The 14,090-nt window shown below is 39.6% G+C and overlaps 1 protein-coding gene and 2 long non-coding RNA genes across 4 annotated transcripts; 2 read left to right on the top strand and 1 right to left on the bottom strand.

Moving 5' to 3' along the window:
- The first annotated feature begins 48 nt into the window (after window positions 1-48).
- LOC143303551 (uncharacterized) lies at window positions 49-2,926 on the top strand. Of its 2 annotated transcripts, none has more exons than XR_013059956.1 (4): window positions 49-186; window positions 905-1,034; window positions 2,392-2,481; window positions 2,597-2,926. It is a non-coding gene; the product is annotated as an uncharacterized LOC143303551 (long non-coding RNA). The 2 variants fall into 2 exon arrangements; XR_013059955.1 differs by lacking the exons at window positions 49-186; window positions 905-1,034 and adding exons at window positions 1,403-1,535; window positions 2,063-2,119.
- LOC117162570 (uncharacterized) lies at window positions 869-5,490 on the bottom strand. Its single transcript, XR_013059957.1, has 3 exons — window positions 4,787-5,490; window positions 3,788-3,847; window positions 869-3,565 (listed from the first exon to the last, which is right to left on the bottom strand). It is a non-coding gene; the product is annotated as an uncharacterized LOC117162570 (long non-coding RNA).
- Window positions 5,491-8,089: 2,599 nt separating this feature from the next.
- On the top strand, window positions 8,090-9,274 carry LOC117162573 (uncharacterized). The gene has a single exon (XM_033344423.1). It carries the CDS (start codon window positions 8,090-8,092, stop codon window positions 9,272-9,274), a length of 1,185 nt encoding a protein of 394 aa, XP_033200314.1.
- Window positions 9,275-14,090: the final 4,816 nt, after the last annotated feature.

Raw genomic sequence — 14,090 nt, 5'->3', positions numbered from 1 at the left:
TGTGAAATCTATTATTTATCCGTTAATTATTTGTGACTTTATTTTAATAGTTGACGTATAATTGCAGTGGGAATAATATTATTTGCATTTATTTAATGTGCGCAATTATTGCATGTATTCCGATGCGCACGTGTAAGAGCTATCATAACAGTCCAAGATGACCGCTCGTGAGTGTCTCCAGTAAAGGTGAGGCGTCCTTAATTTGTTTAATACTGAAATAATTATTCGTCCGTCCCTTATTTTCCTCTATTTTAGTGTAGTTAGAATTTTTAAATGACAATAGTATTGTTTGTGTAATCATTATAATACTAATATGTGCATAGTGTGTTATTTTAATATGATAGCATGTGGCATGTGTTATTGTTAAATTTTATAATTTATCAATAGCACTGTTTTATTGGTGTGTTTTGAGTAATTTATTTTTATAGAGTGTTCGCTTAATTAATTTAATACTAATATGCGCATAGTGTGTTATTTTAATATAATAGCATGTGGATTGTGTTATTGTTAAATTTTATAATTTATCAATAGCACTGTTTTATTGTTGTGTTTCGAGTGGTTTATTTTTATAGAGTGTTCGCTTAATTAATTTGATAGTAATATGTGCATAGTTTGTTATTACCAGTTCTACTGCGTAACATAACCTTATTTCTCTACGCCAGAATTAATACAATTATGCTATATTAACTTAGTACAATATAATAATTTTTTATCTTAATCGCGTTTGTCGTTGATACTCAGTTAATCAGTTTTGATTAATTCATAACCTATTCCTATATTATTGGCTTTTTTCTGTTTCTTTGTTATGAAGTTGTCGTTACCTTGTGCGTGTAATTTGCAGCCTTTACATAGAATTTAGGACCTAATCTTATACATTGCTAGTTAAAATCTTTATTGTTTATAGGTTCTACAATTCTAATCCTTCATCGCTGAGTCCTTTACTTGGAACAGTTACATGATGCGCGTTTGGTATCTTCTGGTTCTTCGTTACATGTCTAACACTTATCAAGACTACTTCTACTTATCCTAGAATTGTAAGTATATATATATAGATATATATAAAACACTATATTTTGTAAATATCTGTATAGTAAAATAGTCCGTCCATTATCTTGTTTGCCAAGACCGCTTTGTTAGTGTTGAATTATTTTGTTATGGTGTCGCAAATTTTTGCTTGATTATCCAGTTTCCTGTTGCCGTCTTGACTGTTTCGGTAGTATCCGGTTCAGTATTCCGTAAGTATTCACTTAAGTTTGATAGTAGGCTTCTTGTAATTGCGTCGGTTTTAATGTATATCTTCCGATGTGAGTAACGAGCTTCTTATTATTATTAATTTCTATTCCAAGATGGTTTACAACATTCTTGCCCTTTTTAGGTTATGATTGGTTACCTCGGTATTTATTACCTTCGATATCTTCATGCCGTCGTATATTATGTTTTGCAAAGTTGGATTCGTAGCCAATTCTCGTGGAGTTCCTAGATGCACACTTCCTTCTACGATGATTGGTTGCATACAAATCTCGTTAACTTATAAGGTACCTTTTCTTGTTTGCTAAGACCATTCCGTCGGTGTTGAATTGTTTGTTATAATGTTACTAATTTCTGACTTTCCAATTTTATCACGTCTTCTTGACCATTCCAGTAGTATCAACTTCAATTCTTTGTACACATTTACTCCAATTTGGTAGTTGGTTTCTCATAACTGCGTTGATCCCTGCATAGACTACTTTGATGTTAATAGTGAATTATCGTTGTCACTCACTTAACCTATCTTAGTTATTTCTTAACTCTTCCTGCATTTATTAATTGATTTTATTTCTTCTTATTAAAGACCGCTGTGTCAACGCTGAGTTATTTTGTTATAATGTCACTAATTTTCTTGATCTTTTGGTTTTATTTTCCATTAGCGAACTGTAAGTCTGTTGCCGAGCATCAATTATTGATTGTTATCGTGCTTCATTTAGTTTAATTGAAATATTATTGCAAGTCTTTAATAGTATTATTCTCTTCCATATATATTAAGGCCATTGAGGTTAGTTCACTCATTCGTTTCTGTTGACAGTCGTATACTATGTTCTACGGAGTGGGTCCACAACTTGTTTCTGCGAAATTCCTGCATGTACGTTTTCTTCTACGATAATTAATTGTGCACTAGGTGCTTTTAACTTTCACTGCTTTTAATTATTTTATTGAATTAACATGTTGTGTAATTAAATGATGGTTAGAACACACACATAATAATTTTCCTCTTTCTTTTACATTTCTACTATCTGCATGATTTGATAAGCACTGTCACACTTCCTTTGAGTTAGGCACAATATTGTTATAAACATTTAGTAATATTATGTTTTGTATCGAAACAATTAAAGTTAATTCCTACATTTGTTTCAGCTGGCTGTCGCAGATTATGTTCTACGGATATGGACAGATAACCTGTCTTCGCATATACACTTCCTTCTACGATGAGTAGTTGTTCACGAGGTATTTTCCACTTCCACTGTTTTGTAATTATTTTATTGAATTACACATTTTATACATTTATACACATTTAAGTAATAGTTAGAGCACGCATAGTAATTTTCCTTTTCCCTTTTAGGTTACCACTATCTGCAGTATTCGACAAGCAGTGTTGTTCCATATACTACCGTACTACGTTGTCTCTTGAAATCGTTCTTGTGGTCTGTTTCGATTGTGTTAGTTTTAACTTTTTCGAGTGTATTGTTCGTGGAATCCCTTTTACTTTAATCTTGACGTTTCGTGTGTGGACTCTGACAATAGTGCCTGGTTTATTGAAGAGTGTTAATATGCCTAGGTGTTTTATATATTTTATATCTGGTTGTATATAAGATATATTTTGTTTATTGTGGTTTTGTATGTCCATATTTGCTGTATATTAAATTGCTTGATATTTCCTGTTTGTTATAAAGGTGTGTATTCCTATCGTTCCATTCCTTTTTCCTTTCCTTTGAATTATTCATGAAGTTATTACGAGATTTGATTAAATTGTCGAATTGTAGGTTATCCTGATTGAATATAGTATTATGTCGTGATTTATTAATTAATTTGCGAGTCACTTTTGGTTAATTGGTTCTTCATAGTTTATTCTTAGTCGAATTATGAAATTATTATGGTTATGTTGTACTCTTTATATTTACTATTTCGTTAGAGTACCTATTTTAACTTTATCATCTCTTATTTGCCCTCGTATACTATTTCTCTATATATGACTACATTTAATTAAACTTTTATTTATCAATTTCCATTTCCGTTGTATCGTGTGTTCGTTTTGGATATTCGAATTGTCGCTCGCGTTATTTGTATATTGCGGTTTTCCGTTTTTCGGTACGGCACGTGCGTAGCGCGGGACGTGACACAACGTTCATTAGCCGCGGTGGATATACTCGTCCCCGGCTGATCACGAAAGTTAAGCAGCAGCGGTCACGGGTCGGTCCAAGGTGGGTGATCGCTCCGTGAGGTGTTGACGGAGACGCGCCGAAGCCATTTTTCGCCTCTGAAGTGATGGCCCCTGGGGAACTGGATGACCGAAGCACACAAGGCAGCCTCCCTTAAACATAAACAGAGGAGACAGACGACAGAGGGCACCCTGGTAGAACTTCGCAAGAGACCCCGAGTGCACCCTTTACCAAGCGTCAGGGAGACAACCGTGTAGAAAAAAAAGGTTGGGGTTAGATTGGGGAGCACGGTATAGTGATTATGTGTCATTCTGACAATAGATAGTTATGTGTTATATATCTTACTTTGTATGTATATATGAGGACGTACTTACTTCTACGAGGTAGTGATAAATGGATGATGGCTTAGCATCAGGCGAAGCCGGTTTTGATGCCTGTAAATAGGTATCGAATGAGTTTTTAGTGAAGGGGATTATATTACTTGCTTACTTACTTAGTTTATCTAGTAATTGGTCATCGACATAGTACTGTAGTTTAGTTTATCTTTAGATTACGCTATTTTATTATATAGCGATGAGTTAGGTATAGTGACTATATGTCATTCTGACAAATAGATATTTATGTGTATATTTACCTCCTGCTCACTTATAATTATATATGAGGGATGTACTTACTTTAGAGGCAGTGACAAACTAGTCGATGATTGCGTAGAAAGCTTATGTGAGTTAGCAAAGGGTAAAAATCTCTGCAATGAAAGCTGGGTACTCACTGCAAATGCTTACACAGGAGGTTTATTATAAGTGATATCTGTGCTGATTTGAATGATTATTAAATGGACAGTTGCTGGCGGGCGTGAGGTGGTGCAGTATTTTATATCTCTGATGGAGAAGTGGGACGTGTCACGCAATGCAGTGGCTGTAGGAGGTTATGCGGAGACCTGTAAGTACTATTCTTAGTTTATTTATGTTAATTGAAATAATAAGGTCTAGGAGAGTATTAGAATATACGCACCATGTCGCGTTCGACTCTGTTGTCATCATTTTTCTCACTATTTGCTCGGGTTACGGAGGGTATTTCGCTTTGTCATTATAAAACTAACAGCACACTGAGTAACGTGTAACGTAAGATATTCACGCCTTGCGGGTAATGCATAAGCGATAATGGGATTTTAGTAATAATATTCGCTAAATACCAACACACACGTGCACTTCCTGGAAACGCTTCCCTATTCGCCGTAGAGATTGCAGGTTTGGGCGGATATGTGAGTAAGATTTGTTTTTCAAATTATTGTGGAGTTATTATAACACTCGCAATGGCACGTCACTTTGTGAAGCGGTAAATATGCGAAATAGTTTTACTATAAAGCCACGCACGTGTGTAGAATGGACGCCATTTGCGTGATGGGTGGCATTAGGACGCATGTGTCACGTAATTTTTAGGGTTGGTTGGTGGAAATAAAATATATTTGAGTCGTAACACAACAATTAACTTTGTTTTAATCAACCTTTATTGTGAATTCACCAATCACAATGTAACACGCACTGAATTAGCATGAATCACAATTCACTCCAACCACGTTATGTAAGACTTAGTTACAACAATACATTAAGAACGCGACTTATAAGGGTAGAGACCGACATAGATATGTTGACTATTCTAAGGATACAGAATAAGTGAAGTTTTACTGACGATACTGTGTCTGAGGAAAGCTAGGGGTGGGTGTGTCTAAGGACACGGGACTATCGGATTTGTTGATGACAATTTTGGTTAAGGAAGTGAGGGCAGTAGACACCATCTCCGATTGGATAATAGGACGGTTGGTGGACCAGGAAGGGTTTTAGCCGCCCTCGCGAGAAAGTTGCCAACGGAACATACCAGATGTGGAGGAAACCAACTTTCTAAGCTAACACGTGGTAGACAATAAACGTAAAGGGAAATTTAAGACAGGAAATACTCGCTTGGTCTGAAGGACCTTAACTATAAAAATGCCAAGGCCCCCTGGTGGGCACTTAAGACTATTGAGGGTGCGCGCCAAGGATATGCAGACATCTGGGTGCCATCCTGTCCGTGGTGTGTGGCCTGGTCTCTGATGTGAATTGACGTTACACATGCGTTGGCGTGAAGCGATGCGCAGGTGAGGTGGTTCGCTGCGTCGATGCGTGTCGTCGCCACCTTACGGACATCGCTCGAGAGTATGTACGGTCGGCTCAACGTAAGTTCCTATTATGAAGGAATAAAGTCGGGTCGACCAGAGTTCTATTTATACATCATCTTATTTTATTTCATTTTAATTATTTTATTACTCGAGCCGAACTCTCTTTGTAAATAAATAAGTGATGGTGTGCTGCGTAACGTGGAGATTTTATTTGAGTTGCGTGGCGACTAGTAGGTTGGAGAATGCAATTGTTAGGTGCATTCTTTTAATTATTTATTTATTTATTTATTATTTATTATTTATTATTTATTATTTATTATTTTGTTATTTATTATTAGTTATTATTTATTTATTTATTTAGTTATTCATTTATTTATTATTGTATGTTGTTTTATTTATTATTATTTAGTTTTGTTATCATCGTCATTTATTTTATTATTTTATTATTTATTTATATATGTAGCGATTTACGCACGCATCATTAGGTCTATTATTAGAACGACAGGCGTTCAGTTTGATGAAATGAAGATTATAGTTTTATAATTTTTAATATTATTTAGTTCTAACACATTATAGCTATATGTAATTGAGGTTATTTATGTACCTATATATTATTTATTAACATGTATATTACGGTTGGCTTCGTTGACGACTTGGCGAGTTTTTGGTTTATGATAGGATATATTTGGACGGTTTTTGAGCAAGGCTGATGACGACTACGGCTATATTCACGGACTATGTACCTAAAATATTACTATGGACAAGTCAATTATTGATAACAAATTTACGGCGCAGGGGGTTTCGGAGCTCCCAGGCCCCGTCGGGACATCGAGTGGTGCACCAGGCCCGATCCGACGGTCATTGAGCGACTGGGCAAACGACGAGAGGAGGGTGTGTCCCGGCGCTACCTCTCGTTCGGTAAATACGACCGAGGACCATTATAGCTGCAATGAGAGCGACGGGGAAGTCGCGAGTGGCAGCGCAAAGAGGAGAGGAGAAAGTAAAGGAAGTTCTCGATCACCCAAGATGAATACAAAACTCCTTGAGTTTAGCGAGAACATCAGAGAGGCGATGAAAAAGAAGGACCTGGGCACCCAGAATATAAGTAGCGGTAGGGTGCTACCGAGAGTGATGGCGGTTGCAACAGGAAGAGATGGTTTCCTGACTCCCGTAATGAGAGGAGTTAAAAGTAAAGAAAATACTTCAATGGTAACGTGGTCCAGTATCGCCGCGAAATCAACGAGTGAATCAGCTGAGGGTAGCGTTTCCGAAGGGGATGTTCCCATGTCGGTAAGCAGCTGTAGCGCCACGCTGATTTCAGGAAAATTGAAAAGACTGAGAGAGGCGCAAATGAAATCGGCGCCGAAAACTGCAAGGAGTGTCAAGAAAACCCCGGAACAAAAGGCGGAGGAGTGTGTTATAGTCAAGCCTGCCGAGTTCGAAGAGATAGTAGAACTCATGAGGGGAGCTTACGAGAATCCGAAGAATGCAGTAAGAAGATTACACCTCATCTCCAAGAAGGATCCAAAAATTCAAGAGCTTGCTTCCGCGGCTCAAGGAAGACGGATGAAGACTGAGACAAGCTTATGACGACCTTAAATAAGAAAGGAAGGAGAGGTAAGAGAAGAGTGGAGAGACCTGAGGGGGTAGAGGTCTCTACACAAACCTCCCCTCTGATAGAGGAGACAGGAAGAGGAAATGGGGACAATAGAAGAGGAATGTCCTCAGAATCCAGAAATAAAAGGAAGATGGTCTTCCCGCTGGAAGTTAATGAAAAAGAGAGCAATATGAGAATAAGAAGAAGCGATACTTCTTATGCAGAGGTATGCGGTTCAAAGAAGAGGAGTGCTATGGATACCAGATATGCTGAAGCCTGCGAATCCGCAGACGAGTGGACGATCCAAATGGGCAGGAGAGAGAAACGAAGGATAAAAGAAAAGATAGAAAATGACAAAGAGGACCGCGGACCACCGCCGCCGCCGCCTACCGAGAATCGAGGGCCGAAGATGCCGAGAGTTCGTAGAAGGCCGGAGGCCATCCTTATTAAAGTAGGAGAGGGCAAGGAATGGCTACAGGTGTGTAAAGATCTCATGGTGGCGAAGGATGTTCTTAAGGAAAGCTCGGGTATTCGTAGAACAAGAGCCGGGGACATCTGATAGAAATGAGGGCTGGCGCCAAGATGAAAGTCGCTGTAATAAGATAAACAAGCTTATTGGCGATAAGGTACGAGCGATAAGGTACGAGCGACGCCTTTACAAGACAAGGTGTCGGTAGCATACTGCAAATAAGTGTAAGGCTGTAAGCCCAGGAAAGGAGGTATGCAGGAAGTGTGGAGGAAGAGACCACACAATAGCAGGATGTCCACATTTATCGTGCTGTGCGAAATGCAGCAAGGAGACAGGTATTAGATTTGACCATGTGACGGGGTCCCTAGCATGCTCCAGTTACGGGAAAATGTTACGACAAGGTAGACAAGGGAGGAGATAAAAATTCTCCAGATTAATTTGAATATAGATGTAGGATGGCGCAGGATCTAATGTGCCAAAGCGCGATCGAGGCTACACCGGATGTGGCAATAATATCCGAACCGTACAGGCAGCTACCTTACTGGTATAATGATAATAAGGGTGATGCTTCGATTTGGGTCACGCAATTCAATGGTCGAGCACCGGATGAAACGCTTCTGTACAGGAAGGACAGACTAGTGGGTACTGGTGTAGGTGATATCCTCTGTGTCAGTGGTTATTGCACCCCCAAAATCAAGATAGAGGAATACATGATGTACATAAATAAGCTTGCATCGGAGATAAGGAATGGTGTAAACAGAAACAAGAAATTGATTGTGGCTGGCGACTTTAACGCTGAGTCCACTTGCTGGGGAGGAGAAACCACAGATGAGCGAGGAAGAATTTTCATGGAAACCCTGTGCGATTACAGTGCGTTCCCTATAAGGCTGGACGATAAATATACGTTTTATAGGAACGGAAGGACGAGTTGCCCTGACATAATCAGTGCAACAAACAAAGTTAACGACCTCAACGTAAGGAGTAAGGTTTTAAATGTTTTCACAGCATCGATCCACTTATATATATTTCATACTTTTAAAACGAGGACCGTAAGTGATCGAACCAAATTTTTTAAATATGTGACGAAGAGTCTTGCACCCGACATATTTTTAACGAAATTTGATGAGATCGCTAACGTAGAGAATTTTAATACCACGGACGACGCGGACATAGCAGAGCTTTTACAGAAATGTATGGTGGAATCATGTGACAAGATGCTGAAGAAGGTGATCTGTACTGCGAATAGGAAGTACAGCAAACATTGGTGGAATGAGACTCATAAAGCTCATAAAGTTTTAAGAAGAGTAACTAGAGCGAGGAAGAAGGTGGCCAGCGGGATTGATGTTCCTATCAGCGCCTATAAGGAGATAAGGAGTCAGTTGAAGAAAGAAATAGCTGGTAGCAAAAAGAGAGCTTGGGCCGGATTCTGCGAGATCTTAGAAATGGACCCATGGGGAAAACCGTATCGCACAATCATGAGTAGATGCAACAAGAAAGGTCTTCCGAATGACGTGCCGATTGACAAGGTCAAAGAGATCTTAAATTGTTTATTTATTATTGGACACAGACCGCTGCAAATGGAGGTCGAAGAATGTGACAGGGACGAAATCACCTACAATACGACACTCGACGTGGGGTAACGTCCTAGTTAAATTTTGTTGTACAAGTGTAGCTAAGGGCAGTTATATATTCCGATTTGCATAGTGCCGGGAATAGGTAATGTAAATAAATAATGTAAATAAATAATGTTTATATGTAAAGATAAATATAACCTGATAAGCAATTATCATAACAAGCGATATTGACAGAGCTAGTACGAAATTAATGAAGTGTATATATTTGTCGGAGAAGAGTCAGGAACTGGGTTGTGGGCGTTTGATAGGCTTCCCTTGGAGTTGGCCATCATTGTGTTATAACGAAGATACGGTCTGTTAACACGAGTATGGATACTACCGACTCGACAATCAACCGCCGCGGTTGGACACTCGCGATACTAGTGATGTTGGTCTTAGGTTCAATAACGAATCCGCGGTCAACGGGATGACAGATGTACGTGCTCACAAAAATCTAAGACTCTTTACGAAAACGTGCAATACCCACCGAGCGTACAGACACTAAGTAACTCGCAAATACGACCTCACGAGAGAATGACTCTCCATCGCGGTGATGCTGCAGAGGAAAGCTATGATGGGATGTGTCTGAGGACACGAGATCATCGGATTCGTCGAGGATAGCCTTCGTTCAGAAGGCGAGGGAATTTGACGTTGCTGCTAATTGGTCAATCTCCATATCGGTGGTTAGAAAAAGATGCTAGCCGCCCTCGAGGGAAAGTTGCTAGTGGGAGACGCCGCTCGTTGAAAAATAGGTCTCTCCTATTTTCCCGTAGTCGGAACAATGACTGTTTGTCTGTTTGAAGGACTTTAGTTGGCTAAATCTTAAGATTTATAACGGGCCCTCGGGCTAGCTGAACATGTACTGCGGAGACGCATCGACATCTGGGAATCATCTTACTCGATGAATAGGGTCTGCGTGTGGCGAGCTACGGGACAGAGACCGTTGGAATGTTTTCTGTCGAGTGTTACAACTATTTCCTTTTCAAGGAGAGCTATAGAATTATTCCATGCCTCTGTTAGACAAGGCGTTCATCCCGTGACCGCGGCTACGTGCGGCGACTGGCTGTCGCCTCGAGCCCATGCTCATTATCATAACTTTCGAACAATTACAATCGGATTGAATAACTACAATTGTTTAATTACAGCTATAGTAGACTCTAGGTTAGAATGTTGCGGGATTATCCAAAATTCCAAAGGCTCCGGTGTTCTTTCATCTCCGACATATATATTGTAAAAATAAATGCCAAAGTATTGTATACTTTCCTTGTTAATTTATACGGAAAGCATAATTGTTTATTTATGTATATTGAATCTGAGCATGTCAGCATCCTTGTTTGTTTGGATTATAATGAAATGGTGGACTCTCTTATACAATAACTAATATTATTCACGGATCGATAAATTGTATCCAAGTTATAGATTTCTATTGCACAATTATGCTGTTTTACAGCAAATAGAACAATAAGATGGTTTGTAATTTGTAAAATTAATGTGTAAAGCTTTATTGATGTTAGTAAATTGACACTGCTAGAATGAGAGCATTTATACGCTCGTAATTTCACATTATAACCTTATAATCTGCAATTTGTGGTGCTCTGTAATAAATTTGTGGTGCCCCCGTGGTTTCTCCTTCTGGGACAAAGAATGTAAAACGAATAATCATACGACAATTCTTTATTCGTAGTTTTATTTATGCCCCGACTTTTATTTATAAGACTGAATGTTATTTTTTTTCTTTTTAGTAGTAGTCATGCTACCGTATTTTGTATACTTTGATCCTTTTTATACTGTTATTCCATCTTTCGAACCTATTTTACCTTATTCTTTAGCTACATTATTTGGTAACAATCTCTTGCATTTTATAAAAAAATATCTCCTGATTATTTTCTATGAAATCTAGATAAAGAAAATCTAGAAAGCTGAATAAAATTCTTCAAAGTCAGACTTTAATGCGAAACTAAATTCTCCAAACTCAGATTCTATGATTCTCAGGAAATATCTACCATTCACGAATCCGAATATTCTCTCCAAAACCAGTCAATTATTCAGCCTCTACTTACATCCAAATTCTCCGTGTCCACATTACAATCTATACGACCCTCGTCTAAAATCTTCGTGGTCCAGCCGAAAATTGTCAACCGTGGCATCCTCCGAAACACAGGATCCCTAAACCGATCCCCATATCAGAATCCCATCCAGAATCGTAAACATTTGCCTCACCGTTCGACTTACAGTCGAACCTCGGTCTACCATTCTCTAACGATAAGCATTCTGACAGAATCGGTGTCACAGGTCAGTGGCTCTCCTCTCCCCTTTCTTGCGTTGGTTTGCAACTTGTTCAGTGTCACCAGCGCTTGGCAACACGCGGCTCACGCGAATGCATGTCAGTGAGCCGTTTATGGTACTGACCTAGCCTAGAGGCGGACGAGTTTGCGCTCTACGAGCGAAGGCGTAGGTATCGTAATCAACAACGCCGTGCAGACCTAGAAGCCGTAGTTCACCGTGCGAACACGCCACGGGAGGTCAACACCGAGGCGAATCGTCGTGGAAAGAGTGGAAAAGGGAAAGGAGCGATAGGACAGACGAGAGAAAAGAAAAGGACGAGTCGATCGGTCGACTCGTTTGGATTCATCGTTAAACTTGGATCAACGTTTGCTGCTAACCGGAAGCAAACTGCTGCTCCATTTTACCGACCGATGCTTGTCGATGCTCGCTGTCCCTCGTCCTTTGTGTAACCCTTGACCTCTTCCGATCCAATAAACCGGATCGATGGAGTTCCAAAGAGAAATATAATATTTGCGGAATGTTCGAGGGATACGGGAGGATGGAGTATTTCGTTCTCACAGTATTTATGCGTAATATAAGATTATATATAAGATTATTTGTGTATAAGATTATACGTAATATAATTTTCAGGATACTTAATTAAAAAACTAATTCTAATTCATATCTATTTCAATAATATTTGTACAATGTCTTAAATACCGAATTTGTAAAAGAAATAATGACACGTGTGCGAATACATTTCACCAGATATAGATTACAACAAATCATTAACTGTATCCAAAAAGATGATACACGTGTATATCGAAAAAATTAACTATCGACAATGAGAGAATTAGTACTTCTACGAGTTATATAACCATCGTATTTAAAGACACACGAAAATTCAGGCAAATTAATTACAAACTCGACCCGAAGAGAATACATTACATCCAAATTGCATTATTGCATTATATTGCACTGTATTGCATTAAAGAGCACTCTAAAACCTGTCACGAAAAATAGTTCCACGTGATCAAGAACAATGCTTTCGTTCGGAACCAATGACCCATTCGCCATTACTCGACCACTCGATTCACTTGGCAAGTGTTCCTCGTTAACCCAAATCACTGGTCAAACATTGAGCGCCTTCAGGTCGCGCGCGCAATGGCTCGATTTCTCTCGAAACTTTTTCACCAAAGAGCCAATGTTCTCCGTCCCATTCGGCCGCCCATAATCCCTAGAGAACTCCCACCACCTGATATCTCTCTGAAACAGCAACGCTGTTAGCCGGGTGTTCTTTTCCCAGCCTAACGAGGTACGCCTATCAGGACGCGCAAAACAGCTCGGAAGATCGCAAAACAGCTCGGAAGATCGCAAAACAGCTCGGAAGATCGCAAAACAGCTCGGAAGATCGCAAAACGCGTCCCGGTTCGATGAATTTCCATTAGCCTCATTTATTTTTCGTAGCCGACCGGACAACTCGCGTAGCTCGGTCGCCATCGGCGGGGGTTCGCCAACGATGCCGACCGATTCCTGCTAGCTTCCGGTTCGAACAACCTGCTGGTGAACAAGCGCGGTGTGCTAGTAGGGAACGCGAGTAGACTTCGGCGTACCGCGACACGCGGATAACCGTACAAATGGGGTGAGAGGATGAGAGGACTTGCGTATAGAATCGCATAAAAGTCTCAGGCCATCTAGCAAAGTGTTCTGCTTCATCGAACAGAGTGTGAATTATCGCGCGTTTACATAAAATTTCTAGGTGCAAAAATACAAAGAATACACGTCATGTACAGAAACATGAAAAATATCCAAAATATCGTTATTTGGTAAGTGAGACAATTATAAAAAATATGAACTTGCATAAATATTCGCGGCCGATTTATGAATGAATACAAAGACATGTTTCAAGATACTGATAAGTATGAATCGCGAAATGTTTATCGATATTCAATCCTAAATCTCGATCTATTCGGTCTAACATGGTGCCAATGAAACCATTTAATTTTGAAGTCTCACCATAAAACAAAAAAAGGTTTATTCAATTCAACACCTGACACGTCTCGTGTGTTTCTCCTGTTAGAGATTTTACAACTAGAATGACATGGCCATGAGCCAGGGATTCAAAGCGGCTAATGGAGGAACGTACGTAAATTCGTGGTCATTCGTTCATTGTAACCATGAATGGTTGGAGACGTCCTTCGGTTAACACTCGTTAACAACATTAGCGTGACAATGCGGCTCGAGTTTACATTCTACAACGACAATACACGTTAATGAGCCGATTTATTGACGTTACTTTACAACGCGATTCCTATGGATTATCATGGTAACCGTGTCCTACTGAAGGGACGGTCGTTATCATGCAAAACTGCTTCCTCGGCTGACATGCGACAAAAATGCCAATGCAAGTGATGAAACGAGCCCCTTGTTCGGGCTAGAGGTTTTTCGAGACGGTTCGTTAGGTACCGGCACAAATAATAATATCCTCGTGGTCACGGTATTTAAAAATTTCCATAACAACCGCGACTTGTCCGTGAATTCTTTCCGTCCGCCAGAAGGGATAAAAGCCGAGAAAATC

The sequence above is a fragment of the Bombus vancouverensis genome, chromosome 13, assembly GCF_051014615.1.
Source record: "Bombus vancouverensis nearcticus chromosome 13, iyBomVanc1_principal, whole genome shotgun sequence".
In the NCBI taxonomy this organism is placed as follows: domain Eukaryota; kingdom Metazoa; phylum Arthropoda; class Insecta; order Hymenoptera; family Apidae; genus Bombus; species Bombus vancouverensis.
Note: the sequence above shows the minus strand (reverse complement) of the source record. Positions and strands in the feature narration are given on the sequence as shown.

Excerpts from the sequence above, each read along its gene's own strand:
- LOC117162573 (XM_033344423.1), top strand. The coding sequence starts at position 8,090 with ATGGCGCAGGATCTAATGTGCCAAAGCGCGATCGAGGCTACACCGGAT.